This window comes from Arachis duranensis, chromosome 6, assembly GCF_000817695.3.
Source record: "Arachis duranensis cultivar V14167 chromosome 6, aradu.V14167.gnm2.J7QH, whole genome shotgun sequence".
NCBI lineage: Eukaryota > Viridiplantae > Streptophyta > Magnoliopsida > Fabales > Fabaceae > Arachis > Arachis duranensis.
This window is the reverse complement of record NC_029777.3, coordinates 1520337-1548065: the sequence shown is the minus strand read 5'-3', so window position 1 is coordinate 1548065 and position 27729 is coordinate 1520337. Positions and strand designations below refer to the sequence as shown.

General features: G+C 33.4%; 3 protein-coding genes across 5 annotated transcripts; all 3 read right to left on the bottom strand.

Annotated features, from left to right (window-relative positions):
• Window positions 1-990: 990 nt before the first annotated feature.
• On the bottom strand, window positions 991-6081 carry LOC107491876 (la-related protein 6B). 2 transcript variants are annotated; one of them, XM_021126135.2, is made up of 10 exons: window positions 5321-6081; window positions 3611-3692; window positions 3262-3356; window positions 3082-3153; window positions 2746-2825; window positions 2519-2618; window positions 2114-2176; window positions 1966-2034; window positions 1586-1732; window positions 991-1424 (listed from the first exon to the last, which is right to left on the bottom strand). In XM_021126135.2, the coding sequence occupies exons 1-10, from the start codon at window positions 5777-5779 to the stop codon at window positions 1182-1184; spliced, it is 1410 nt and encodes a 469-aa protein (XP_020981794.1). In that variant the 5' UTR covers window positions 5780-6081; the 3' UTR covers window positions 991-1181. The 2 variants fall into 2 exon arrangements, with proteins under 2 accessions (XP_020981794.1, XP_015968275.1); XM_016112789.3 differs by having other exon boundaries at window positions 2114-2161; window positions 5321-6080.
• A 9146-nt stretch (window positions 6082-15227) lies between these two features.
• Window positions 15228-20855, bottom strand: LOC107491875 (ion channel CASTOR). 2 transcript variants are annotated; one of them, XM_052263343.1, is made up of 12 exons: window positions 20401-20855; window positions 20240-20314; window positions 19540-20148; window positions 19166-19347; window positions 18808-18907; window positions 18530-18733; window positions 17796-18044; window positions 17488-17586; window positions 16926-17120; window positions 16646-16738; window positions 15860-16123; window positions 15228-15702 (listed from the first exon to the last, which is right to left on the bottom strand). In XM_052263343.1, the coding sequence occupies exons 1-12, from the start codon at window positions 20731-20733 to the stop codon at window positions 15484-15486; spliced, it is 2622 nt and encodes an 873-aa protein (XP_052119303.1). In that variant the 5' UTR covers window positions 20734-20855; the 3' UTR covers window positions 15228-15483. The 2 variants fall into 2 exon arrangements, with proteins under 2 accessions (XP_052119303.1, XP_052119304.1); XM_052263344.1 differs by having other exon boundaries at window positions 18808-18869; window positions 19167-19347.
• A 2173-nt stretch (window positions 20856-23028) lies between these two features.
• LOC107491874 (11S globulin seed storage protein Ana o 2.0101) lies at window positions 23029-24979 on the bottom strand. Its single transcript, XM_016112786.2, has 4 exons — window positions 24535-24979; window positions 24211-24437; window positions 23716-24099; window positions 23029-23513 (listed from the first exon to the last, which is right to left on the bottom strand). Exons 1-4 carry the CDS (start codon window positions 24812-24814, stop codon window positions 23124-23126), a joined length of 1281 nt encoding a protein of 426 aa, XP_015968272.1. The 5' UTR covers window positions 24815-24979; the 3' UTR covers window positions 23029-23123.
• Between the last annotated feature and the right edge of the window lie 2750 nt (window positions 24980-27729).

Below are 27729 nucleotides of genomic sequence, written 5' to 3'. Positions count from 1 at the left end.
AGAATAGGTTTCCATTTATTCGTAATTCAATTTTTTTAAAAGAAAATAAATAATTCAATTACTCATCTCTTTTGATAGTAAATATACTCTTGTTCCTGTTGTTTATAAGTGTAAATCAACTTAGTCGTCCCGATAATAATCCAATTAACAGTTAACAAAGTGCTGATGCGTACTGTATATTGCAATATTTAAACTGGTTTGACCCAACGGTACCACCACCAATTCCAACAGAGTCCCAGAGTCAAACAGAAGCACCCACACCACCTCTCTCTCTCCAATTTCAAGATAGGTTGAAAATTAAAATTCCATCAGTGCCTCCTTCAACCGGGGCACCACTTAACCACCCCCATCTCATTTTCCTTTTCCATCGTTTTCCCTTTGTCTTCTTCACGGTCTCTAAACCAGAGACCACCAGACATCAAGCATTGATTTGTTCGCTACACACTAGATCTGTTTCCTTAGCTCCACTACGGGACAACAGCATGAAGATAGATGTTGGCGAGGCTGGTGCAGCCAACAACGATGCAATATTCCAAAGGGCTTCGACGGTGTGAATGTGTGCTGTGTTGGAGTTGGTAATGGTTGTGGGATTTCAACGGTGTCATGCTAGTGTTGGACTGTTTTTGATTGTGTTAGGTGCAGTGTTTTTTACCTAAACAAATTAATAGTCAAATTATATTATTTTATCATAAAGTAATATACTCTTACTCTACTTGGAAGTTCAAACTTACCGTATCAAGCTGTTAACAAGTAGCTAGAAGCTACTCACAGGTTGAATTCACTACATGTGGCAATAACGGGTTTCCAATTTCGGAATAACCAATTGAACTGAACTCCAAATTCATATTTTTAATACTGCTTTGACAATATACTAGGGTGCCGGGTTCCTTTGGCCTTACATCTCACTAGAAAAATAGGATGTATTTTTCTATATTGGTCAGATGGGAAAACATAAGGATCGATAATGGCCTTAAATGAAACGACAAGAGGTTTGACCGTTTGACGAGTTCTTATATATCATCATTCACCATGTCTAGTTGTTCACACGTTATAGGCAACGGCAGACTGACAACTTTGTTCTATCCTTTGATTTCACTTTTCTACTTTTCCCTCATTAAATATCTGCTTCAGACTTGCCGCAGAAAAAAACTCGCTATAAGTACAGTAGCACAATATTATGCTCAAGGTATATTAACAGCTATGGGCTTCCCCCGACCCATGGAAAATCCTCTTGTACCATCTGGCATCCGGGGCCCTGGAGGTTGCTTGGCGACAACTTGTTCAGTAAGAATTGAATTATTGGAATTGGAAGTTTGTGTTCCCAATTGATTATTCACACGACTATGAACTCGGCCACGACCCTTCCCCCTGCCCCGGCTACGCCCTTTCCTCTGCCCACTCTCTTTTTCATAGGCATGTTCTTCCTGCCAAATGAACAAATATATATAAAGGCAAGGCATAGAAACCGTAAATCCAATTAACAAACCCAAAACCAATTAACTGGTTATGCATGTAATTATTCGCCATTAAGCAACAAAGACTTGGTATATCACATAATCAGCAATCAAAATATCCAAGCACTTACCACATGTCCATGAGTATGAGTATCAGCAACGGGAGCATCTTCTACTGGTTTTTCATTTGCCTGCTGCTCGGGAAGAGAAGTATAATCCTCCTCGCAGTTAGCTTCAGTATCAAATCCCTTCTTTCCCCGTCCTTGAGAAGGTTTTGGCTGAACATGAAATATTAAAAGAGATATTATGTCTAAAGTCTAAACTATATTGAATATTGATCTATCATCCAACAGTTTGAAGACTCCTCAGCCTTGAGTCGCCTTATCAGGCCAAACTAGAGAGGGATTTTTATTTTTAATTTTATTAAAATAACAGGATACGGCTGTTGTAGATAAGAAAATAAGAATTATGATTGTCAATGCCCTATATTCAAAGAAAATTAATTGTATACCATGCATCTAACCATTTGACGAACCCGGAGGCCACTCCGCCAGTTTCGCTCATCATTCAGCTCCGCAACCTGCCAATAGTACTCACTCTTGTCATAATGCCAAAAATGCCATCGCAGTTTGCTAACTCAGAAATAAAATGGTACTTACTGCTCTCTCAGCCAGCTCAACAGATTCATATTCAACAAATGCATGCAACTGGAACAGAAAGCTCTGTTAGATTCAATAAATTACATACACTTCATTAATACTCTCCATGAAAAAGAGAGGTAAAGGTTCTCATTACTTGTCTGCTCAACTCCAATAAATTGCAATCCAAAATCAAATGTCAATGCCCAGAAATGATTGCATCAAACAAAGGTAGGCATGTCTATACTTGGAAACCATAGTATCATACTAAGGACTATGGAGAACCATTAAATGGTCATTTTACCAGTCAATTAAAGTATATATTGGAGAACTTTTGCCAAAACATAATGGAAACAAGAACAGAGCATGGTATCAACAGATGAACCAGCAGTAGATGAATTTATGCATGCATATATGTATGTAGACCTTGTTAGCTAAATGTACGCCATCAACTTTTCCCAATCTTGAAGCTGAAGAAGCACCACTATTGGAAGTTTGAGGAGGACATGTCCGGATGGTCTTCACACTGCAGAATCAAATGCAAAATGACAGAAATTTAAAATTTAGTAGCAAATACCTAACTTAAAAAGATTATGGGAAAAAGAATACTGTGACAAACATTGTGCTGCTTAAGTTACAAGTTGCAATAATACCTCCCAACAGCAGAAAACACCTTCATAAGATTCTGATGGCAATGATCCTCAGGTAGGTTTTCAGCTACAACAATACGAGACTACAACAAAAAATAATCCTAGATGTTAGAGAAAGTGAGAGGAAAGAAGTCTAATTAAGAGCCACCAATAGTAACCAAAGAAACGTCATTAATTAAAATATTATGAAAAGAATAAATAGCATGCATATTACAAGGGAAAGAATGAATAGCATGTATAATATTAGTATCATATTTAATCCATTCAACAAATTGTTTGCTCATCAATAACTTGTCCAGCATAATCTATAGCCAGTCACAGAGCTGTAGTAAAATTAACTTGTAGCTCTTCTATATCAGACTCAGTTAGGGGATGCTGGCGTTTGACTTTCTTTCCATCTTCACTTACTACCTGGACAAGATACCAAAAATACGAAAAATAAAATTACGAAAAGATACACAGAGAAGAACATGAGTTTGATAATATTAATTCATGAAGTATGAGAGCAAAGAAGCTTACAAGTTTTGTCGAGTTCCTCAAAGCAGTCGCAAGTTGAGAGTGACTGGTTATGAGGGCCTTGATCTTCTTGAAAGATGCAACAACAGATATAGGAACTGCATAGTTTTAGAAAAGCATTAATACAAAAATCGCAGCTCATGAAAACTTAAACCATTTAGCAACCATCTTATTACAGAACAAAAAACAATTCACTAAATATGATAATCTTTAAGTAGAAACTGCATCATCCCATTCCTCTCTTTAAAGTTAGAAAGAAGTTCTGGCAGTAGTAGAATAAAATGCTTTGGTTCATGGTGATTCTGCCACAAAGAAAAAAGAAAGAAAGAAGGAAACAGAATATACATCTTACCAAAACCTTCAGAATCTTTGTTGATGAACCTCATTAAATGATCAGTAGTAGCTAAGTTTAAATCACTGAAATAATACTCCACCTACAAATTATGGCATATTTAGATAAACCAATATAATAGTCAAGTTCCAGCATTCAGTCAAGAAACCAAGGATTATACTAAAAAGACATTTTTTGGGGGAGGTAAATGTTGGTAACAAAATAAGAAAGATGATAGTAAAAAAGGGAAGCTACTGATACACAATGTCTTCCTGCACCTCACATAGTGCACCATCCCCCAACCATTCCTCAACATCGGCAGTTTAAAGTATTCTATGACGGAGAAAGATATATGTAACAAAAAATAAAAATTTCCCTTGATTGTTATCCATTCTAAATTTCCTTTATATATAACAAAAAATAAAAATTTCCCTTGATTGTTATCCATTCTAAATTTCCTTTTCTGCCAAATATGAAAAGGCATTAATGTTCTAGAATTCCACCGAAATCCATTATAGAAAAGTACTAATTCTACCTGAAATTCATGATCCAAAAGCACTCTTGACAGCTAATTGAGTTATTCAATTTCCCAAAAATTTCAGAAAATTTCAACAACAAAAAGCTTCCCTCTGTCTATGTTATAGAAAGTAAACTATTTCAGATAATAGATATATAACTTGATAGTAGTGCCAAGTGCTAACTTAGGACTCCTGAAGACTTTTTTATGAGTAAAACATATCAAAATTTCAGCTTCTTGCAGATTTTAAATGCCACTCTATAGCTGATATTTAATCAGGAAAAAACAGGGGTAATGAAGTTCTATTGTAGGCAATTGAATACATCAACGCACACCCACTATCATAAGCAGTAAATTGTTCCAACATCAGGTATCAGCTAATCTACAACAATGACAGCAATGAACCAAAGGGGAAAAAAAAAAGAAATGGAAGATTAATCTGCTATTTCAGCTTCATACTGTAAAAAGATATTGAGGCAGCGTAAAGCTGCAGTTTCTTCATAAACTTATCAGAGACCAAATTTTATCACGATCCATTTTATCTCCACCCCCGCCCTCCAATAAAAAAATAAAGCATCCGACCCTCATCATTATCAAATTTCAGACTGAATTAACACATCCAATTGTGCCCGAGAGCCAGTTTACAGGTAAAATTACCAAACCTCCCCCTTCCAAAAATGCTTCCTCGGGTCAGGTGTGGTGATCAATTTGTCCCAATATGAGTTACTGTTCTACGGCACTCAGACGAGGGAATGACTGCAGAGTGGATTTTGGATGGTAAAGGAGGGGAATAGGGGATTATTTATCATGCACCATTTATTGGTTTTAAACTGTGGTACACAACTGCACTTGCAACCACAATAAAGCAGTTTCAAAGAACTCAAGTTGCAACAACCACATATGAAAACAATTGCAGTTGAAACACCCAAAATTTATCCTACGAAACTTTAAATCCAAGAAACTTCCAAATCATTCTTTATTAATTTTTATAGACACAGTATATAAACCTCTTAAGTTTAGGAACAAAAAACTAACCCTTCCCTCCAAACTACTAAACTCCCAATCCAAATATAATACCTAACATCCAAAACCTAAATGTATAGATGAAACGGGTAATATCAATACGATAACAGAAGCAAGGAATATTCCGCCTACTTGCATAATTCAAAGAACTTGAGAAAGAGCATCCATTCAATTTGGACACTAAAGTAGACCTGATTCAAAATCTTCTGACTAGCTTCCTCAGATAGCTTGCTTTTGGAAGAAGGAGTGTGATCTGACTCGCCGTGAGACTGCTGAACTTGCGGCACACCGGAATCGGAGCCAACATGATACTGATTCGGGTGATGGTGAGAACGGTAGTGAGCCTGAACATGATGATGATGCTGATGAGCAAGATGATGATGGTGGTGATTCTGGACGGCTGGTACGTGACCTTGAATCTGTACGTGGAAGGGTGAAGTCGGGGGCGGTGGATAAACATGCACCATACCAGAAGGCGGAGGAGGAGGAGGCGGCGGCGGCACCACTAGCCGAGTAGTAGGTCGCGTGGGCACGAATTCAGGAGCCTGTGCGTTGAGCCGGCTAGAGGAAAGGTTTCTGGAGAGAGATGGATCTGCGTGCGAGGAAGAAGGGCACATGTCTGGGGCTTCTGTCAGTGATTCTTGAGCCATGTCACAACGATCTAGAAGCTGCTTCAGCTTAGACCACACTGGCAGTTACCTTTTTTAGAAGAGGGTGGACTATGAGTCTATGACAGGAAAAATATCAGTGAGATGGGAGATTCGTCAAGCATAACCCCAAGAACAATTCTCAAATTATGACTCTTGTTCAAATAGTTTCGGGGTGGTACTGTTACACTGGTCAGAGCCCCAGCGAGATCATAGGTTTTTTTCTGGGGTCGTGATAGGATCATAGATGGATGACTTTATGAACTATGATTGACGAAGATGGACGCGGGCCCAACGGATGACTATCCAATTTTTCTGAGAATGCTATAAGTGCAGCGTGATCTTTCTAAACAATACAAATATTGGAACATAAAATATATAATTTTAATAGAATATTAAAAATAGTTGATTTATTAATCAACTTGGGATGGTTGAAGTGTCTGCTCACTTATTTACTTAAATAAGTATCAAAATTTTAATTTCGTCTTATTTATGCCGCAATTCATTAGTCAACGATAAATTCTTAAATTAATCTTTGGTTTTCCAAGCTCAGTAATACTGTGGTAAACAAAAAAATATTTCGAGAATTTGCTATTTATCCTTTAAACATACACGAGAAAATTGGCATTTTTCATATCTTTATTTTGAAAAATATCAAACTTCTCTTTAAATTAAATTAAAAGAATAAAGTATATTTTTCGCTCCTGAAATTTGTTAAGAAAATTTTAAAAGTACTTCTAAATTTTATTTTGTTTTAATTTTGTACTAAAAACTTTTAATTTGTATCAAATGTACCCACGTTAGCTCATTTTTCAAGAAGTTTAGGACCATTTCAGCAACAACTTTACAAGGACAACATTTAACGTAAACAAGTCAGACGCAGTTTTGTCGTTGACTCTTAGTTATCAATCATTATTACTGCGTTAGTCCTAAGTTTTTTGAAAATTTAAGATGCAAATAAAAAATATATGCGATAAAATTAAAACAAAATAAATTTAGGAATATTTTAAAACTTTTACCAAATTTTAGTAATAAAAAGTATACTTTACCTTAAATTAAATTTATATATGGTGAATCTGCTGCGGTTAATCTGAAGCTTCTAGGTTATATGCTCGTGGTCAATCGATCACGCTTCTGGAGGTGTCACATCAGTTGATGTGAGTGGATTTTTAATGCTAAATGCAAGCGTAATTACAATCATACTTTCAGCCCCACGCTATTGGTTTTCTTCGCGCCCGTTAAAGTTATATAGCTTTTGAAAACCGTTTATTTTCTGCATTGATCTTCCTTTTCTACTTTCGTCTTCTTTCTTTCTCTCTTCTTTCCTTTTTCATTCTCCCTATTCTGCGGCTCACAAGAAGTGGTTGTGCTCATTTGTTGCCTGTTTTTGTCGACATTTCTAGTACATTTTGTTCATTTTTCATTATCCCTTTTCTCCTAATTTTCTCTTGCTACGTTTTTGCTTTTGTATTTTGCTCTTAGTTTAATAAGTAACTCTGAGAATTTTGAATTTTCATAATAGGATTATCTGGTAAAAAAAAAGGGGTACCAGTGTTGTATCTGTGGTGTAGTCTTATTTTAAGTAGGAATAGCTAATTGAATGGCTTAATCTTCTTCGTTGAAGTATAATATTAGGCTTATGATAGTAGTGGTTCCCCATTTGTAGGTATTGCATGAAGGATTCCTAATCTCCAACCTCGGGGGCTTGTTTTTCTTGACCTAGGAGTTCCCAATACTCACTATTAGTGTACTTCTGACGTGACGGAAACCCCTCTACAGCCCAATGAGGGTGATTTGCAAGAGCTTCGAGAAATCAGGGATATATGTGGAGGTGGTACTGCGGAGGAACAATATGACCTTTCCTTCCTGGACGCACAGGAGTGTGCTTGCTATATAAATCTCTCGGCCCTGCACATTCCAGATTGGATGTAGGTGTACAAATTCATGTTAACTATACTGGTGATTAGGTTCTTGTTTTCACCCTTTGTCATTGCCCTCCTTAACTGTTGCTCCGTGACTCTCTCCTAACTTCATCCTAATAGTTAGGCTACTATTAGTTGCTTCGAGTTGGAGGTTTTCCTATTCTTTTTCCTTTTGACCATACCGAATTGGGAGGAAAAGCGTTAGAAAGGGTACATGTCCTTTTGTGCGGTTTAAAATCGTAAAATTTTTGGGCTCTTTGAGGATTTATTTCACAAATTCAAGGAGCAATACTTTAAGGTTAGGATGGCTAAGGGATAACATCCATTTCGGTTAACTCAGGAGGGTTAGAGGAGGTTTCCGACTTACAGTAACTATGATGTTGGGGTTGACTATTTGATAAAGGTCATGTATCAAGGTTTGTACCAAGTAGGTCAGAATGTCACCGATGTGTTGTGTGATATGGGGAACTAGTGCCCTTAATCCTTGGCTAGACATGGGTGACCGTGAAGCTAAATGTTAGTACATCGGTAGGTTTCTACTATTTCTTTCATGCTCTTTTCCTATGACGTCTTTATATTTTTCAAGCTTATGATTCTAACTTGCTCATTTTTCTTTTGTAGTTGCTATGGCTGGTGGACAGGTGACTTTGGCCAACTTTCATAAGGTGGAGCAAGAAGAAAAGGAGGAGAATGCTACTGAGAAAAGTAACTTCTGACGCTATCCTTCAGCATGACATATCTCATGGCACGGGAAAAGATGATGACCTGCATGTCATCCTGGACGCTGATCCCGAGAAGAAAAAACGGAAGAAAAGTGGGGGCAGCAGTAAGGGTAAAGATGGCGTCTCTCCGATGGTGATGTAGAAAAGTTTTGATTCCCTGGGTTTCATAATTGAATACTTGCTTCCTAAAACTGGGAACTTTTTCCTGAATTGTGATCTTTCCGCTCAAGCAAAGTAGGTTTATTGTTCCTTGCTTCATTCTGCAGCAATTGTTCGAAAGGCAAAGCCTATTCCTACTTAATCTCGTGTGCTATATGGGAAACTGTGTCAATCTCAAACTTATCTTGTGAAATTGAAGGAACGGAAAGAGGCTGCCGAGACTGCAAAGGTCGATGCTAAAAAGAAGGTTAAGGATGCAAAAAATGAAATCCAACGGCTTACCGACAGAGCTTCATTTGTAGATTTCAATAGCTAAATGTCGTGCCAAGGAAGCAAAGAAGAAAGCTAAAGAAGCAGAGGAGGTAGCTGCTGGTTTAAAGAAGAGGAACATGGAGATTGTGAAGAATGCTAAGGAAGTACTTTTTGACAAATTAAGATATCTTAAAATCACATGTGTTGCTTCTTGCCCCTGATATTGATGTCTCACTTCTCGACGCTTGTAAGATTATCAAGGATGGGCGAATTGTTGATATTCCAATCCAGAGAAAAGCTTAGTTTATTTTTCTCTCTTTTATCTACTTTGTATATTTGTCTAGAATGTTTGTTTGCTACCTAAGGGGCCGATGAAACTATTTTGTATTTTTGGTTAAGTTATTACACTTTTATCATTTTTGTTGGCCAAGTTGTATACTTTATCATTTTCCACTTTATTGTGTTGGATATCCGTTACTATGGGCAAAATGGCTTTGAGATTAATCACTTCCCGTGGAACCGATTTGAATGATAAATAGAAACGAAATAATAAAATGCTTGGGCACCATTAAAACCTTCCTTCACCGTTAATGGGTTTCTTAGGTGAGGAAAGAGTATCCATTTATTAATGAATTTGCAAACCAATCCAATTTACAAGGTAAAATAAAACTAAGAACAAATGCTAAAGGAAAACGAAATATATCTAAATCAAATAAATGTTAAATGAATAGCGACATTCACTTGACCTTAATAATAAAATCACTTAAGATTAGCAACGTTCAAGAATCTCGAGATCTCGATATTGTCGAGTTTTTTGAGTTTGTATGCTCCCTTTCCATAGGACTCGCGAACTTGGTATCATCCTTCCTAGTTTGGTGATAACTTGCCTTCCCTTGGCCTAACAGCTCCGATGTTGTTGTGGCGTAATACCAAATCACCGTTGTTAAAGGTCCTTCTTCTTACTACCCGATTGTACCTTAGAGAAATTCGTTGCTTGAGAGCTGCCTCCTTTAAGCGAGTCATAGCTTTTACCTCGTCTATTAAGTTTTTCTTAGCTTTTACATTGAAATTTTTAAAAGAGCCTAGGATTGGGTTCCCCGATCTCAACTAGTAAGATGGCCTCAATACTATAAGTGAGATGGAAAGGCGTTTCACCTATCGAGGACTTTGGTGTAGTTTGGTAGGACCATAAGACGGAATTGAGCTCATCTGCCCATGTCCCTTTCTTTTAGTCCATTCGCTTTTTGATCCATTTGAGAATAAGCTTGTTTATTTCTTCTACCTTACCGTTCACTTGCGAGTGTTCTACTGAGGAGTAGTGCTACCAAATTCTTAATCCCTCGAGAAGACTTCGGATTTTTTTTAGTAGTGAATTGAGTATTGTTGTTAGAGATGACATCGAGGATTTTGAATCGATTGATTATCTAACTCCAGACGAACTTCCTGCAGTGAGTTTCCGTGATGCTAGCTAGGGCCTCTGCTTCCACCCATTTCGTATAATAATTGATGGCTATGATTATGTACTTGATTTGTCTCGGGGCCGTCGGGGAAGGCCCCTTGAGGTTGACTTCCCACATTGATAATGGTCGGATGTCATTATTGAGGTTAACTCTTGGGCGGGCACTTGGTGAAAATCATAGTTTTCTTGACATTTGACGCGTTTTGACAAATTGCATGGAGTCTTTGATCATTGTGGACTAATAGAAACTTGCGTTCACCAACCTTTGTGTCAACGACTTGCTGTGTGGTGTCCGCAGCACTCCTCATGCAATTCCCTCATAATATACTCCATTTGATCTAGCCAGAGACATGTTAATAGTGGCTGTAAAATGCCTCTTTGGTATAGCCTTCCTTGTAGTATGGTATGTTTCACGACCTCACTTTTTATGGTTTTTGCCTTAGTCGGGTCATTCGGGAGTATACCCTCTTTGATAAACCACTTGATTGGAGCTATCCAATCCTCCCCTTCTTCTTGGTTGATGAGTAAGGTCAGAGATGACTCTTTAACTATTTCAAGGATCAGAGAGTGATTTTCGACATTTGGCTTTGTAGTGATAAACTTTGATAACAAGTTTGCCCTTGTGTTCTTCTCTCTAAGTATATGTTGGATAGTGACTTCGTTGAACGAAGCACAAAGCTCTTTTACACGGCAGTATTATCCTTGGCTGTTATCGTGCATAGAATAGTACAGTCCTATATAATTTATCTCAGAAAATATTTGGATATGAACCACTTCAAAATAATAGTATGAAATACCAGAGAAAATTTAAACAATTTAGAAAAACACTTGAACATGAACTACTTCAAATGATAACATAGGCATCACTAGTCCTAAGCTAAAGCAAAACAGAAACAACAATAACGAAAAAACACCACCTAAAGTTTAAAAAAACTAAAGGAATACTAATAATTAATGGCATTTCTAACTCTAACTGATATGATCCTCATCATTTTCAAATTGAAAATTCAATTATACAAAAAAATCAACCACACCAACCTCAACCCTAATTAAAATTCTCAAAACCCCAAAATTGACTTGTACTTTTTAAACATTTAATACATCATCAACGTTTTTAATGCAAACTTAAGTAACAAACTCTTAACAATACAGAAACAATCACTTTTATTCTTCATGATATCAAACAATAAACAGAAATCATAATAATAAATACAAAATCATCAAAACAAAATTCAAAATTAGAATTATAAACAAAATTTCAAACACAACATTATCAAAATAGAATTAAAAAATTCCTAAAAATCAAAATAGAATTAAAAAAATCTAAATCTAAACTAATAGATGAACTAAATCTGAAAAAAATAGGGAAAAGGAGGAGGACAACATACTTGGAGGGAGGAAGGAAGCAGCTCCGACGAAGTGGTGGCAACGGTGACCAACCAGCAAGATTGTATTATTAGGATATTTTAAAAATAAATTAAAAAATAATTGAAAGAAGGAGGAGGACAACATAACTGGAGGGAGGAAGGAGGCAGCTCCGGCGATACAAGGAGCAGCGGCGACAAAGGTGCAACAGTGGCGGCGGCAACAGTGGCAGAAAGGACAAAAATGGCCGTGATAGAGTGACCAACGCAACGTAAAGAGTCTACGCAGTCTTTGAACATTGGTGGTGGTGGTCAACGTTAGTGGAGGGACTACCGAAGGTGGTTTATGGGAGAGGAAGAGAGGGAGAGAGAGAGAAGATAAGGTTAGAGAGAGAAAGAGAGAGAGTAGTTCAAAAATGAGGGGAAGTGGGTTTGCGGTTTAAATTTAGGACAAGAGTATCGTCGGATTTATCGGCGGATTGCTTTGCGAATGACCAAAATGCAGCATTGCACTAATTCGGATTATCAACGGATTTATCTGCCAGCAAATTCAACGGTAATGATCGCACCATTTTTTCTTTTTTTTTTTCTCTCCAATCATTACTAGCGAATTTACCGTCAGAAAACCGAATCCAATGGTACTTTTTTTATCCAACAAATTTATTGCCAAATCTGCCAGTAAATCTGCTGTTAATATCCTACGCTAAATCTAACAGTAAATTCAACAGTATTGAGCATTCTTTTTGTAGTGTGAGTTTCAATTGTGTCGTGGCTGATGACGGCATCTCAGTATGCACCACACTTTGTATTTGTCCACCATTTGCCTCATAGTTCTCCAAGGGGACGTGTTCCCTGTTGGCTTCTGGTAAATTCTATGAATACGAGTGATCAGAGGCCATTGGATTTTCATTTGGTTTCTCAGTACACAAATGGCTGCCAAGCAATGTTAACAAAAAGAGGGGGTGGAAATCCGTAAAGATACTCTAACTCTCAAGTTAGTGGGTATCTTAAATGCAAGGTTAGTAGGATAGATTCTATACTTGAAAGAGTTGAATGCTTCTATTAAGAGTAAATAGCCAAAATCGTCCCTAAAAGATACCCCGGTCTCTATTTTGGTCCTCGAAAGATAAAGATAATCAAAATCGTCCCTGAAAGATACACGATTGATCACGTTAATCCTTCCGTCAGTTGGATGATGACGTGTCACGTTAAGTGCCACGTGGCATATGATGACGTGGATGGCTAATGCCACGTGTTAAAAGATAATTGGTTGACATGTCAGATCAGTGACACCTGGCATGCCACGTGTCAGGTAAGTGACACATAGCATGCCACGTGGCATTTGATATGTAAAAAAGTTATTTATAATCAAAATAGTCTTTGAAAGATACCCCGTAAGTCATTTTCATCCCTGAAATTTTAAAAATTAATCAAATTAGTCCTTATATAAGTTTTTTTTTTATTTTTTCTTGATAATATTAAATTTAAAATATTTTTTGATACTACTAATTTTAATAGAAATGTAATTGACAATTAAAAAATTAGTAATTGTATCTTTTCTTCTTAAAAAGATTTTCAATAAAATTACTCTCTCCTTTAATTCTTCTCAAAATCTCTGTTATTCTTTTCTATTCTAAAACTTTTTTTACATTATTATTACATTTTGCTGGAATATATATATACTCAAAAGTCTTTTTTTTTCTATTACGATATTACTTACATATAGGATGTAATGGTAGTGATATTAAAAGTCAAAATTCAAGAAGATCCACAACTTTTGCTTCAATTTTAAACTTTACAAAATATAAAAAATTTGTTGCTTAATTATTATTATTATTATTATTATTATTATTATTATTATTATTATTATTATTATTATTATTATATATATGCTAAACGAATTGTTTCTTAAGCTATTACATGCAATGATCATAATAAATTTTTGTGTGTTTCATATGTTTGAGATAGATTATATAATTTTTTTTAATATCACTACCATTATATCCTATATGTAATAATACCGTAATGGAAAAAAAAATATGTAGTAAAAAAAAATAGTGGTATAACTTTGTTTAGGTTAACATACATAAATTTTGATTTTAAGCATATAACTTTGTTTAGGTTAACAAATACATTCATTTCAATTTTGAGTGTATATATATATATTCCAGCAAAATGTAATAATAATGTAAAAAAAAGATTTTAGAATAGAAAAGAATAAGAGAGATTTTGAGAAGAATTAAAGAAGAGAGATAATTTTATTGAAAAATTTTTTAAGAAGAAAAGATACAATTACTAATTTTTTTATTGTCAATTACATTTCTATTAAAATTAGTAGTATAAAAAAATATTTTAAATTTAATATTATTAAGAAAAAAAACTTATATAAAGACTAATTTAATTAATTTTTAAAATTTCAAGGATGAAAATGACTTACGTCTGAATTTTGAAGGACTATTTTAATTATAAATAACTTTTCTACTTGTCAAGTGTCACGTGGCATGCCACGTGTCACTGACCTGACACGTGTCATGCCAGATATCACTGATTTGACACGTCAACCAATCATATTGTGACACGTGGCATTAGCCCTCCACGTCATCATATGCCACGTGGCACTTAACGTGACATGTCATCATCTAACTGACGGAAGGACTAATGTGACGAATCGTGTATCTTTCAGGGACGATTTCGATTAACTTTATCTTTTGAAGGGATGATTTTAATTAACCTTATCTTTCGAGGACCAAAATGAAGATCGGAGTATTTTTTAGGGACGATTTTGGATATTTACTCCTTCTATTAGATCCTAAATATTTGAGGGTAGTTATGGATTGGAGGATCTTTTCGAATTATGAATTCGAAAAGCTGTTAAGGCGATATCAAGCTACACGGAGCTAGTCCAAAAATATTTGGGCCTTAAAAGAGTCCAAAGAGTGGAAATTAGGTTTTTTGAACCATAGATTAAATCTAAAAGAATTTAGGCCTCTTAGATAATAGATTGTGTCCAAAATAAATTTTAATTTTTATCTCAAATAATATGTAATTTTAACATCCCTATGAACTTGGTAAATATTGTAAAGTTTTAATTATATATATTCTTTTTAATAGATTCCAGCATTGAAGAACAATTTGTCACCCATACCACGGTTTTATCTCAATAATCTTAAGTATGTCTATAAACTTAGTAAATAATCTAAAATATTTTGGTTACATAGTTTTTGAAAATACAATAACAACAACAAAGTCTTGTTCTACTAAGTGGGATCGGCTACATGACGACGCCATTGTGAAGATAAGTTGGGTAAAAATATGGAAGATGTTTGTCTTCCTAATTCTCATGATGAGTGTAGGATAACAAAATCCATAGTTACAAATTTTCTCACACTGTTCTTTTAAGTAACACGTATATTGTTTGTTTGTTTGTTTTTATTTTTTTTTCGTTTTACTTCACACAAGAACTCCATAAATAGTAAAACAATCATCTTTATGAAGATTGTATAAAAAGTATGCTACTGGATAACTAAACTTTTGCATTGGTTCAAGCAATCCATTACAACGCGAAACTACTAATAAAAACTTAAAAGGATACCTTACCTTCATATTACCAAAATATACGGCTTCCAAACAATTTCAGAAAGCCACGACGTTCTCCTAGAACTAATACAAAGAACAAGTGTTTTCCACAAGACTCAGAACTGGTATATATCAGCATTTTTCAAATAAGCGATTCTTTTCAATTTCCAGAGCATTCAAGAGTACTTTAGAATTCCAAGATCAACAGTGTGGATAACATACAGGTTTGTCTTGCCCACAAATGACAAATAACTCATTCCTTTTCAGTAATGACCACAAAGACATCCTTCAATGACCACTTTCGTCTTTCAGTTTTCGCTGGGGGGTTAATAACAGCCCTTTCTGCATTCACTGAACGGTACCCTATCACTATCTCTCTTCTCTGCCGAGCCCGTAACATTATTTCATAAAAACTTAATTCCTCACCTTCACGGAGGTAGAGATCTGCTTGCCTTATGTGCATCTCATTTCCCTGACAAAGATCCAGAAAAGAAATTATTAAACTATCAAAGACTGAAGTAATTTTAAAAAAAAATTATATTATCGCATAATTAATTCAAAAAACTTGGTCTTTTTGCTCCTATAATATCAAATAACTAGTTTATCAGTTCTTGCTATAAGAACAGTACCTCCTCTGCAAAGAGCTCTTCCAATACATCATTTATTTGCCGATCTTCTGCAACCATGGCTAAAGCCATGCTGACAAGTTCATTTGATAAAACGTAATCACTAATCTTTGACATAGATAACAAATTTTTTGTCCTAGGATCCAAAATTTCGCTTATTATAACTGATTTATCCGAAGCCTGCTTCATTTCCCCAATCCATGAGCCTTTTGAGAAGCTTCCTCCATGAGCTTGACTGGCCATAGCTTCATAAGGAAGACGTCTAGCCTGAACTCAAAACATACATACTTTTTAGATACAAAACATTAAAGAAAAGATAACTAAATATTCTAGTATTACTTTTTAGCCTAAGACACTAGAGAATAGAAAAAACTTAACATTATCATCTACCATGAAATTTTACCTTGTAGATGAATCCTAAAGCCTCTGAATTTAGTAAGAAGAAAATTATGATTCTTTCAACCAATTGGACTTAGAATACAAACCAAAGAACTTCAGCAATAATGATTGTAACACTTAACAAAGGAAGCCACACATGATGATCCAATTATAAATGTACTGAACTAAAAGCAATTTAATGGGACAATGTGGACTACATGCTGCATCATGGGGACAAAACCATATAGAACAAATAATAGAATTCTGCCAAAATATCCGATCATGTAATCCTACATATTAATATGTTTAGATGTTATTATTGCTTTAGCTTAACAGCTCTGTGCATTATGTCTACAGTTAAAGGACAAGAATGCTTGTTGAGTAGCAAAAAGCTCCATACTCTATACTCACTTGTATGTCGCGAATTAAAAGTAGCGTGGCAAGAGATCTGGAGTCAGCTTGAATTGCTGAATCTTCTACAGATTCATCAGCCAAAATTAATATCTGCAAATGCCAGAAACTAAAATAAGTTGCCAACATAATCATATAGACACAATTTAAAAACTAACACCATATATGATAGCATAACTTTAACCCTACTTGCACTAGCTACATGCTACTACCATAATTATCTCTACTGGATAACATGTAGTAATAATGCCTAAAAAGGAATTTCATAAATGTCACATACAGAATCAAATGATTCCAATGGAAGACTTTCTAAGTGACGACGTATAACAGCATTCCCCTCACGATTAACCAGAGATATATTTTCCAATCGATTTATGTCAAGGCTGCCCTCAGTTAGTTTCTTTTCCCTCTCTTTTTCAGGAACATCATTGAACATCCAGAGCTCTGAACCATGTGCTAGAGATGCATCCAAAACCTAGAAGGAACAGAGAGAATTTGGACAACCAAAATAAGAAAGTATAATAGCTCATAAAAAATAATACGTAGAGATGAATAGATTATTAACATAATAAGAACATCAATTCAAACAAATAAAAACATGGTATGATAGATGACAAACATGTCACATCCTTTAATGTTGGAATCATGTAAATCAATGTCAGTTTTAAGGGCATTCAAGTATGCAGTTTCGCAAGAAACCTATTCGGCAAGATGATTGACCCATTTTAACACTAAATTCTCTGTCAGCAATCAACATGTAACAGTAATCTCACAAAAATAGTTCAATTCGTCACAACCAAGTGATGAGTTTGAAAAGGTTCCTAAACCAAAAATAGAATCACCATGATCATGTCCTCCATATCACGCCTCCAACCGCAAAAAAGTATTCTTTCAGGAGACTTTGGATAAACAAAGTCCTTCGGTAAGCTTCCCTTCCAAACCTGATATCAACAAGGAATGGAGTCAAGGAACCATATCATTTGGTGTTCTCATCCATCTGCAAAATATAATATTATTGAATTCTTGGGCTAGGACTATTCTTTGAGCAGTCTGTGAAATGTTCATTATTAGACCTTAACAAACAAAACAAAAAAATGAATTCCATTTTTTATATTATCAGTTCTGTCATGCTTAAGAGTTCACAAAGCACCATAGGCAAGGACGCTGGGGCATAAGTATCATCATCCTCTGCAATAACCAGAACTTCGTCCCCTTCTTGTAAAACATAGGAGTCATCTGGATTCAAAATAATTTTACCACCATATGTTGCAGCTTTGATCCCACAAGGAATTGCAGCAGGAAAGCTGATTAATACATCTTCAAATTGCATTCCATCCAACTGTGGCCATCTTTTGATGTAGAACTCACAATTTTCAAATCCAAGTATATCTTCCCATATCTGACAATGAAAGCCCACAAGTTTGCATTTCACTTACTAGCATGTTAAACTTTATTATAGAGGAGATATCATAAAAGGGATAGAGTCATAATATCATCACAAACTGATCTGTAATGGAAACTAAGAGAACATACCATACGGAAGCCATAAAAACAACATCATCCAATAAAAAAAATCTCAATATAGCGAAGAAGCCTAAAATAATATAAATGATACTAAGCAAATTAGTATCTACCAATTAGTGGGTGATAATTGCAGTACGATATATTGTAGATCACTTATACAATTTTAAACATCATATAACACACATTCAATTTTCTCATAATAGTTTTTCCAATCAGGTCTATAAACTAATCATAGGCTTGCAAACAATTTTTTTTTTCTATTAAAAAGATTTTAACAAAAAAACTAAGCAAAAGACAAACTAGATTAACCTTATGCATCATATAACTAAAATTTTATCATGAAAAGTAGTAGACTATGACCTGTGCAAGACCAGGCTGCCGGGCACATTGAATCATCAAGCGGCCAATGACATCATGAGCTACAACAGTTTCAACAAGATCACCCCCAACAAGTTTAACAAGGACCTCATTGTCCAGGTCACTCAATTCGACCACTATGTGCCCTCTTAATCGTTCTTTGACTCCAGTTAAGCTTAAGACTGTTCTCAAAGCACGTGCATCACTCTGCACCAGATTAAAAGCAAGTTAATAGTTGTCCCTTCTTATTAATACCTGTAGTAGATTTCACTCAATCTGACCTGATCAGCATTCCCATCTTCAGCAAGGACAATTATTGCACGCGCCTTTGAAACAGAAACCTGTAGATCACATAGTGTGAGATCAAGCGGGAAAAGAGACCTAAAAGAAACAATGAACACATTTAATTATCTAAAACATGTAAAACTAAGCCAAATAGCCACCTTAAAGAAAGGTATTCCCTTTCCTTAATAATTCCTTGGCCAGACCTCAACAGAAATGGGTGAGACATGGATCAACATGGATACTTGAGGTTGGTTGACACTCTTAATATGTTGGTAAATGTTAGAATTCATATATCAAACTAGACCAACAGAAAATAACAATTCCAAATGGAAATATAAAGAAGAATCATATAACTTTTTAAGATCAGCCAGAATCAGTGGGCTCCCAGTTCTGCATATGACGGATGTTCCTTTGAAATCAAACTCCATTTTTGCAATGTCAAGCTCCATTTCTTCTTTGTCTCGCTCAGCCATCACTACAACAGTTCCTCCACCCAGGCTCTCATTGGCTATGGCAAGTTGATTTAGTAATGAACCCTGCACACCCAATCATATTATTGTGGTTCAGATACATGAGAAATTAAAATATCCAAACGGAGATGCACAAAATCTTGATAAAAGTAAATAAATAAATAAACAGCTGACATATATATGTTTTAATTGTTCTGTTTTTAACGAATAATTCATTACTACAATGAAATCCGGTAGAAAGTAATTCCAGAATCTTACCAATTTATCACTCCAGCCAAGAATCAAAGTATGATTTTGCTCAACTACCTCACTTTTTCCTTTCCTCAGTGAGTCGAACTTCTCAGAAATGGCATCAGAGACAAGTCCAAGCATCATTGCAAATATAAGCATCCCACCAAAACTAATTGAAACCGCAACTAACCTCGGACCAGAACCTTGGGAGCTAGCATGATTGCCAGAATCAGCAACATAGGTCCAAGATAGCCAAAGACAGTGGGCGAGATCCTCAGTAGTTACCCCAAAAAGGGCCAATCCTCCTAGTAAAATTAGCAGTAATGTTGCAACTAACAGCACAAGTGGCTTAGCATAAGGATGAACTGATAAAAATACATCAACCCGGTATGCTATTTGCTTGTTTAGTGAAACTTGTTCTGATATATTGTCAGAAAATCTTGATTTTGAAACGTAGTCTATATACTTGAAAATAAAAATGGGGATGAATAGAAGTGTAAAAGAGAAAAAGAGAGATAGATTTCTTCTCAAGTTTTCACTTGAAAAATGATCGTCCAGTAATGTGGAACTCGTAATGTTCATGGAGTCCAACTCATGGAATGCACGTAACCTGAGGTTGAGGTTGAGAATCTCACCCTACGAAAGAAAATGAAGATGATTAAGGACAAAGTTTGATTAAGCAGAAAAGAATGAGCATATATGTAGCATTATAGAGAACAAGAATTGCCTGCAGCTTTTTGACTTGGCTCTGAAGATGCATATTTCTGAGTAGCAGCAACAATAAAGCAGCAATTGTCAACGCCTGGTCCCACACCACGCGATTGTTGAAGTTATAACAAACGAAACACATAGATGAATGGATAAAGAGAAGGTTGAGCAGCTACTTACCGCGAGTGCCAAGTGGCAACGAAATTGAGAAAGGAAAGAGAGGTTGTTTTTGGAAGCATTTTTGGCATCGGATATCTGTGGTAGCTCCTGAGTGGGAGCGGGAGTGGGGGCGGGAATCGGATTCCGAGCGAATTTGACTCTCCGGCGATGACGGATGCCTGAGGCTGACGCTGCCGGGGGCCGATTAGAGATCGGATGAGAGGAGGAAGGCTTTGGGTTTGAGTAGAATCGACGGCCGTATTGCGAAGAAGAAGAGCGAAAGAACGACGGTGACGGGAAGAACCAATCTCTGCCGGACGTGGCGGCAGTTGAGGTCTCCGAATCAAGGGACATATTCGAAATTACAATCTGTCAATTAGTCCATCGTTGACATTATGTTGGTGATACACTGCTGGTTTGGCTGCTGCCTAGTGCCAACTGCCAAGCCTCCCATTACAAACAAGTCAAAAGCTAATAAAACAAGTAGTAACTGAGGTGAAGTTAATCGTTAAATGAAAATTTAGTTAAACAATCAAATTATCTACTAACTCTTAAATATTAACTTTAGGTCGATAATAGCTGAGTTTTCATTATAAAACAAACAGGTACTTATGTAAGTACGTAAGCTCTCCACCAAAATTAACTAATACGTATTAAAAACAAATTAATTAGTATATGTATTTGCAAATTAAAAATATTTATAATTAAAATTATAATTAAATATTTGACTGTATATATTTTGATAAAAATATTATGTTAATTTTAATATTTTTAATATAAAAATAACATAATTACAAAATTAAAAATAGTATAAGAATCTAATTAAAAAGAAAAAAACCTAATTAAAAGTTCAGTAAAATTATAAGAACTGAATAATTAAATTTAAAAAATATATAGCGGTTCAATTTGGTGTGTATATAATATTTTAGTTTAAATTAATACCAATTAATTTTTTGTTTTTTATTGAAACTGTTGGTTTTCTAAAATTCATTTTAATATAATATGCCAGCCGGCCTTTTGTTAATTATTAACGGAAATAAACAAGTTAGACGTGAGTATAAACAAGTATTTTTTATTTTTTTTTATTTTATTTTAACTTTTTTTTACAACAACTAAAATAAAAAATCACTATAAAATATTACGAAGATTAAAAAAAAACTCATGTGACCTTTCTGAATATTAAGTTTGTGTAAAGTAATTTAACTTATTTTATAGATAGCCCTTTTTATAATTGCAGAGGAAAAGAACTTGATAGGTATACTCTTGACATGTCTTAACTATTGAACCACAACGACACAACCTATCAAGTACGGAATATTTAGTTGAGTTACCGTATATGTATGATAGATATATTTTGAATATAATATTTATTTGATCTATTAGACATATGTAATTTTTTATATTCAATTATATTTTAATAAAAAAATAGTTTTTTAATATATTTGGATGCATTTTAAAATATACTTAAAATATATTTAAAATACACTTTTTTAGTTTTACTAGTTGGATCACCAATTCAATTTTCAAAACATTACTATTTATTCAAGTTGTATCATAATGTCATCTTACCAATTTTATTGTTTGGATGTGTGAATTTTTTTAATATATATACTACATTAGATTGGAATAGATATAGATTAGATTATTAACTTTAACTTGTTTAATTTTGTAGATATTATTACTATGTCTGATCACTTTTATGACATTATTGTGGAATTATTATTCAAATTGGTTCTTAAAATTATATTTATATTTTTATCTAATTTTTAAAATTTCAATTATTTTATTTGGTGTGCTGGTGAAATTGTTGGCGGCGTGCTAACGGCTGTTACGCAGGATTTACCTTAATTTTTTTTTATATGAAGACTTTTAAATCCTAAACCTAATCTCATTTAACTGTTTTAAAGGCTTTTTAAAAAAAATTAAAATAAAAACTTTCAATTATCATATTAGATAATAATTAGAGAATTCAGTGTGATAATAATCCGTCTATTTCATATTGGTTTTATTATAACAAAAACAGAATTTGAGATTAACGTGAATCACAAATATTAAATTAGAAAACTAAATTGAGATGCAAATGTAACTTTAAAAACTAATCTAAATATTAACTTCATTATTGTACATATGATTTTTACGAATTTATGATATTATTTTCTGGTGGAAATAAAATCACCAAAAAAATTTCCTTTTTTCTCTTCTTTCTTTCTATCATATAGATTATTAAACTACTCTTTTAATTTAATCTATAACAACAATAAAAAAAAATCTCACACCAACTCGTAAATTCAACCTAACAAAATATATAAATTCGATTATAATTTCAATTTATATATTTAATTTTATTTTTATAATTTTTTCAATCAAAAAATATATAACCCAACATTCTTTATCTTTATATATTTTTTAAGTACTCTTTTAATTTTATTATAAATCATATCCTTCTTGTTGTAATATAAATCTAAATTATTTATAATAAATTTATAAATCTAATCCTATATTTATATACATGATATACATGACACACTATAAATCTAAATCCTAAAATTAGTTAATGTTAACTACCTAAAAATTAGTTTTCTAGATTTTTGTTATATAAACCTTAATCACTTATCCTGTAAAGGTAGTGGTGCCCTTTCTCTTTTAGCATTTGATTCCAGCACTGGACTAGAAGAGAAGAGGAGTGATTTATTCCATACATAGATAGATGGAGACAGTGGCTCAGAACATGTGCTACTTAATTATTATATTTGAGTGTGGGCAGGGTGAGGGCTAAAGAGAGTTAGCTCCCCTCTCTTCTTCAAGTTGATAGCTTCTTCTGCGGTCAAGCGAAAGGAGTTCATGAGCACAGGGAGAGGCATTGCCCGGATCAGTGACAGCTTTCCGGCAAGAGGGCTTATCATTGGGTTATCACTCGTCTTTACCGCTATCCAACCAAACCCTTCATCGCTGCCTTCTGCAGCCTTCTTCGCCACCACAAACTGCTGCGGCACGATCAGTATCTGCCCCTCCCTCACCTCTCCCTCGTACACCTTTCTTCCATTTTCTCCCACCACCTCGATCCATCCCCTACCCTCTGTTCCGTAAATCACAGCGTGACAGTTCAAATTGTAGTGTGGCGCCATCACAGCATTCTGCATGCACATGCATCTCATCAATAATTCATTGTTACTGTCAGAAAATTTATCTGTTTTCAATAAGGTGAAAACTCAAGTAGAATCGACTTCAGTTGAAGTTAATATCTAAGAGTCGTTAGATAATTTGATTGACTTTCAAGTATCAACTTCACGTGAAGTCGACTGTTCCTGAGTTTCCACCTTTCAATAATGTATATACCTTGTAGAGAACACCTCGATCAACGCCAAGTTGGACATATTGAAGGACGGGAAGGTTAGGGGTGTTGAGAGCAGTCAAGAATCCAGCGCGTGGGTTGTATTTATCAGCATCTGTGGACTCAGCTAGCTGATGAACAAGTCTCAGAGTACACAGTGTTTCGTCCAGGCCGTTACCATTACCACTCTCTTCCACGGCGGGGCTTAAAGTCTCCAGCTCGTCTTCCACAATGATGATCGAACCTCTTGGATCGTCCACTCCTTGCACTTTTCCTGCTATCCCCATATCAATACCCAGCGACTCCGCCACTGTCTTCAATTCCAATCCACTGAACATGTTGCCTTCCTCTCCCTTCTCTTCTTGCGGTTTCCCACCTAGAAAAAACTTCTGCAATAATTTTATCTATACATAAGTATAATATACACACATTCGACAATAATATAATAATTATAATAATAAGATGAAATGGTAATAATGATTAACGAATTAGCTTATTACTCTGACTTTCAGGTCGAGCTGGTTATCTTCATTGGCAGAGTCTATGACTGAAAAAATAACCATATCAGTTTCACCAGTGTTATAAATCCATTGCGCAGAACCAGTTGGAACTACGATAACATCTCCCTCCCTCGTGGCATGGATTTTCTGATGCTGGTCTCCGTGACGTGTTTGCTCTCGGAAAGTTTCAGGGCATCCTGGAACCACCGTTTCCAAAATTCCTGTTCCTGCATGCATGCAATGATGGAAACTAAGATAGATCAGATGATTAATTAATTAGAAAGAACAAATATAATTGTAATGGCTTAACATGCATATACGTGCCTTGAAGTACATATTGAAGTCTTGGAGCGTTGATGTAGTGAGGCAACAAGAGCCCCTTGGGTTTGATTGAGTAGCGAAGGGCTGAAACTCCAACACACTGAAACTGCTCATTCTTGGAGTCCCAGTACTCAGTAAAACCACCCTCAGACTCAACCCGTTTGCTGGGTTCGAGTGCGACTAGTTTGTCAAAGCTGCACTTGGTTGGGTAACGGTGAGCTAAAGACAGAGCCAACAAGCTCTGGAAAAGAACAAGAAAGGCAAGTCTTAGAGAATTGGCCATAATTGGAATTTGGAATTTGGAATGAAGAGGTTTGAAGCATCGGGGACCAGCTTATAGGTGCTGTATTTATGGAGGTATAATTCTACAATATTATTAGGAATTTGGTGGCCAAGCTGAGGAGGTGTTAGTTTGAAATTGTGCTGTATGTGTATGGTGTGGCTGCATGACTGCTTTGCCCTTTATTGCCAGGCACGTATGTCTCCATTGGAAATACCACCTCTCCATCAAATGGGCAACATTTTCTCTTTGAGAAGTGCTAATCAAGGAACAATTTGTATGATTTGTATTTATTAAGTAGTTATTAATAATGTTTTAATAGTGTGATATTTTATTTAATAGCATAGAATTATTTTTTTATTAGTTATATAATGGTCAGAATTTAATAAAGTTGTTGCTCCTATATTTTTTTTCTCCTTTTTATTTGTTTTTTTAATTTAATTTTGATGCACATTAAATATAAAATTTTATACGTATATTTNTCATAAATGGTTAGAATATATATATTAACTATCTTCAGCAATTTTTTTAATAATATAAATATTTAATTTAATAATGTATAAATTAATCAACACTAATATTAACAACAGAAGAGTATCAAATAAACTAATGATGATAATAATCATCTAATAATATTTACAATATGAATTTGTATTAACAAACAAATATTTTAAAGTGACAAATAAAGTAAAATAAAAACAGTATAGTTTCTTTTTTATATAAAAAAATAAATCAGAATAAGAGTCAATTTAGATTATTTTTTAAAAAAATATGTATTTAAAATAATATTTTGTATTTGGATACAATTTTTAATAGAATTTTTAAATATTAATAAAAAATATTTATATTTTTCAAATAAAATATTATTAACTTTTAAAAAAATATAAATAATTCATTTTTAACAAAAGTAATGACATATATTTAAATATGTTTAACATTTAATAAAAATATTTTATTTGTGAATTTTTTTTTCACTTGAACCGAAGCCAAAACAATCACACTAATAAACTTTTACGTTTATATTATCCTAGCTAACTAATAATTTTTTTGAATAATATAAATTATTATTAATTAAACAAAATATATTATACATCTAAATTATCTACTTAAATTTTAATATTAAAATAATTATTCATACATATAATAAAATGAACATTCAATACATTTATTATTTATATTGTTTAATATTTCTATTATCTACCTATACTTTTCCTATACACTATATTCCCTATTTCTTTTTTGTTTGCATGCAATTAATATCTCTGCTTTGAAATTTGTTACATACTTACATTTGATAGTAGATGACTAGATGATGCTTTGTAATTTTCTTGTTGGCCCGACGTTTCCAAATGTTTGTGTTTAGAATATTCTAGTGTTTTAGCGTGAACAAGTTGCTTAAACTATAACAAGTGTTCCTGACAATAATAACAAGTGTCCAAAGAAACAGTTGAGCTATTAATAAAGTGTTTAATTGGAGAAAATTTTAAATCGCAAATTATTACAAAGTAAAGTTTTTAATATGAATTTTGCTATCTTGTGTTTTACACTTTTACGACACATGTTAAAATTATAATTTACAAAAAAATTATTAAAAATATAAACAATTGAATTGATTGATTTTAGTGTTTTTATTTTTATATTCAATGAAAATAAAAATATGATTAATTAAATATTTTAAAAATATTTTTTAATAAAAACATTTTCAAAAAATAGAATAAAATGAAAAATACTATTTCTATATTTCTATTATGTTCACTTTTAATTTTTCAATTAAACGTTTTCAATCTAAAATAAGGTAATTTTGGTTTTAAAATAAACGCTCGAATCTCTCCTACTTTTCTTTATATATTTTTTATTTTAGACTTTATTTTTGTAATTTTTTTTCGTATATATATAGACGAAGTAATAAAAAAAGAGAAGCTTTAATTAGAATTAAATGTATATTTATTGAGTTTTTTATTTTATACAGTACTGACTACCTACTCTTTCAATTAACATGTACTACTCCTTTATTTTGGACAAGAAAATTGCCTTTTGTTTTTAATTTTTTTAACTTTAATATTTGTTTATTCATTGTTTTATTAATAAATTATTTTTTTAAAAATATATTTGCATCAATAAATTTTAGTATTAATTAATTAATTTGTTTGGTGCAAAACTAATTTTATTTGCAATTTTTTGTTTCAATTGATGTTTTTTATTATTATATAGTGCCACGAAAAATATAAAATTAACCCTAATTTTTCTAAAATAGCATAAAATAGTAATTTATTTCATATTGATTCTGTATAAAAATTAATTATTAATTTAATAAAAATCAAATAATTAAAATTGTATATTTAATAAAAATATATTTTTTTATTTTAAAAAGATTGGAAATACACTTTAAAAATAACTAACTAAACATATTTTTATTATTTTATATTGATATTTAGAAATGAATCTTCTTGTTATAAACTAATCGTATTTTTTAAAATGTGAAAAATTAAAAATAAAAATTATTTTTTAAAAATAAAAACAAAAAATATTTTTTCCAATCAATCAACTTTTCATCAATGCACTTGTTTTGCGTTTATTGAAAGAAAAATTTAAAATTTTGTGCTATTGATAATTTTATTATGTATTTAAAGCACATGTTAATTAAACATTTTTAATATATCTGTAATGTTTTATTATAATAAAATATTTAACAAATTACGCTAATAATAACTGATTAATAGTAAAAAATTTATGTGTAATGAAATTGATAGTTAAAAATGGTTAAATAATTTAAATAGTTTGATTAAATTTTTATGAAACGACTCTTAGTTATTAATTTTTTGTAAAATTTGCTGCACCTGAATTTTCAGTGTAATTAATACTTTAGTGAACTTTTTAATGAAATTCAATTTGTTTGTCGTTGTAAATTGTCCATAAAA

What these genes read in the sequence shown, in the direction of transcription:
- LOC107491876 (XM_021126135.2), bottom strand. Translation starts at nt 5,779, where the DNA reads ATGGCTCAAGAATCACTGACAGAAGCCCCAGACATGTGCCCTTCTTCC. An exon ending in GTGTTTTCTGCTGTTGGGAG is followed by an intron (nt 2,619 to 2,745) that starts GTATTATTGCAA and finishes TTGATTCTGCAG; the next exon opens with TGTGAAGACCATCCGGACAT. An exon ending in TTGAGCTGGCTGAGAGAGCA is followed by an intron (nt 2,035 to 2,113) that starts GTAAGTACCATT and finishes TACTATTGGCAG; the next exon opens with GTTGCGGAGCTGAATGATGA.
- LOC107491875 (XM_052263343.1), bottom strand. Translation starts at nt 20,733, where the DNA reads ATGTCCCTTGATTCGGAGACCTCAACTGCCGCCACGTCCGGCAGAGAT. An exon ending in AAGATGGGAATGCTGATCAG is followed by an intron (nt 18,734 to 18,807) that starts GTCAGATTGAGT and finishes AATCTGGTGCAG; the next exon opens with AGTGATGCACGTGCTTTGAG. An exon ending in AAGAGCTCTTTGCAGAGGAG is followed by an intron (nt 15,703 to 15,859) that starts GTACTGTTCTTA and finishes GATCTTTGTCAG; the next exon opens with GGAAATGAGATGCACATAAG.
- LOC107491874 (XM_016112786.2), bottom strand. Translation starts at nt 24,814, where the DNA reads ATGGCCAATTCTCTAAGACTTGCCTTTCTTGTTCTTTTCCAGAGCTTG. An exon ending in ACTTCAATATGTACTTCAAG is followed by an intron (nt 24,438 to 24,534) that starts GCACGTATATGC and finishes GCATGCATGCAG; the next exon opens with GAACAGGAATTTTGGAAACG. An exon ending in ATCGAGGTGTTCTCTACAAG is followed by an intron (nt 23,514 to 23,715) that starts GTATATACATTA and finishes ATGTGCATGCAG; the next exon opens with AATGCTGTGATGGCGCCACA.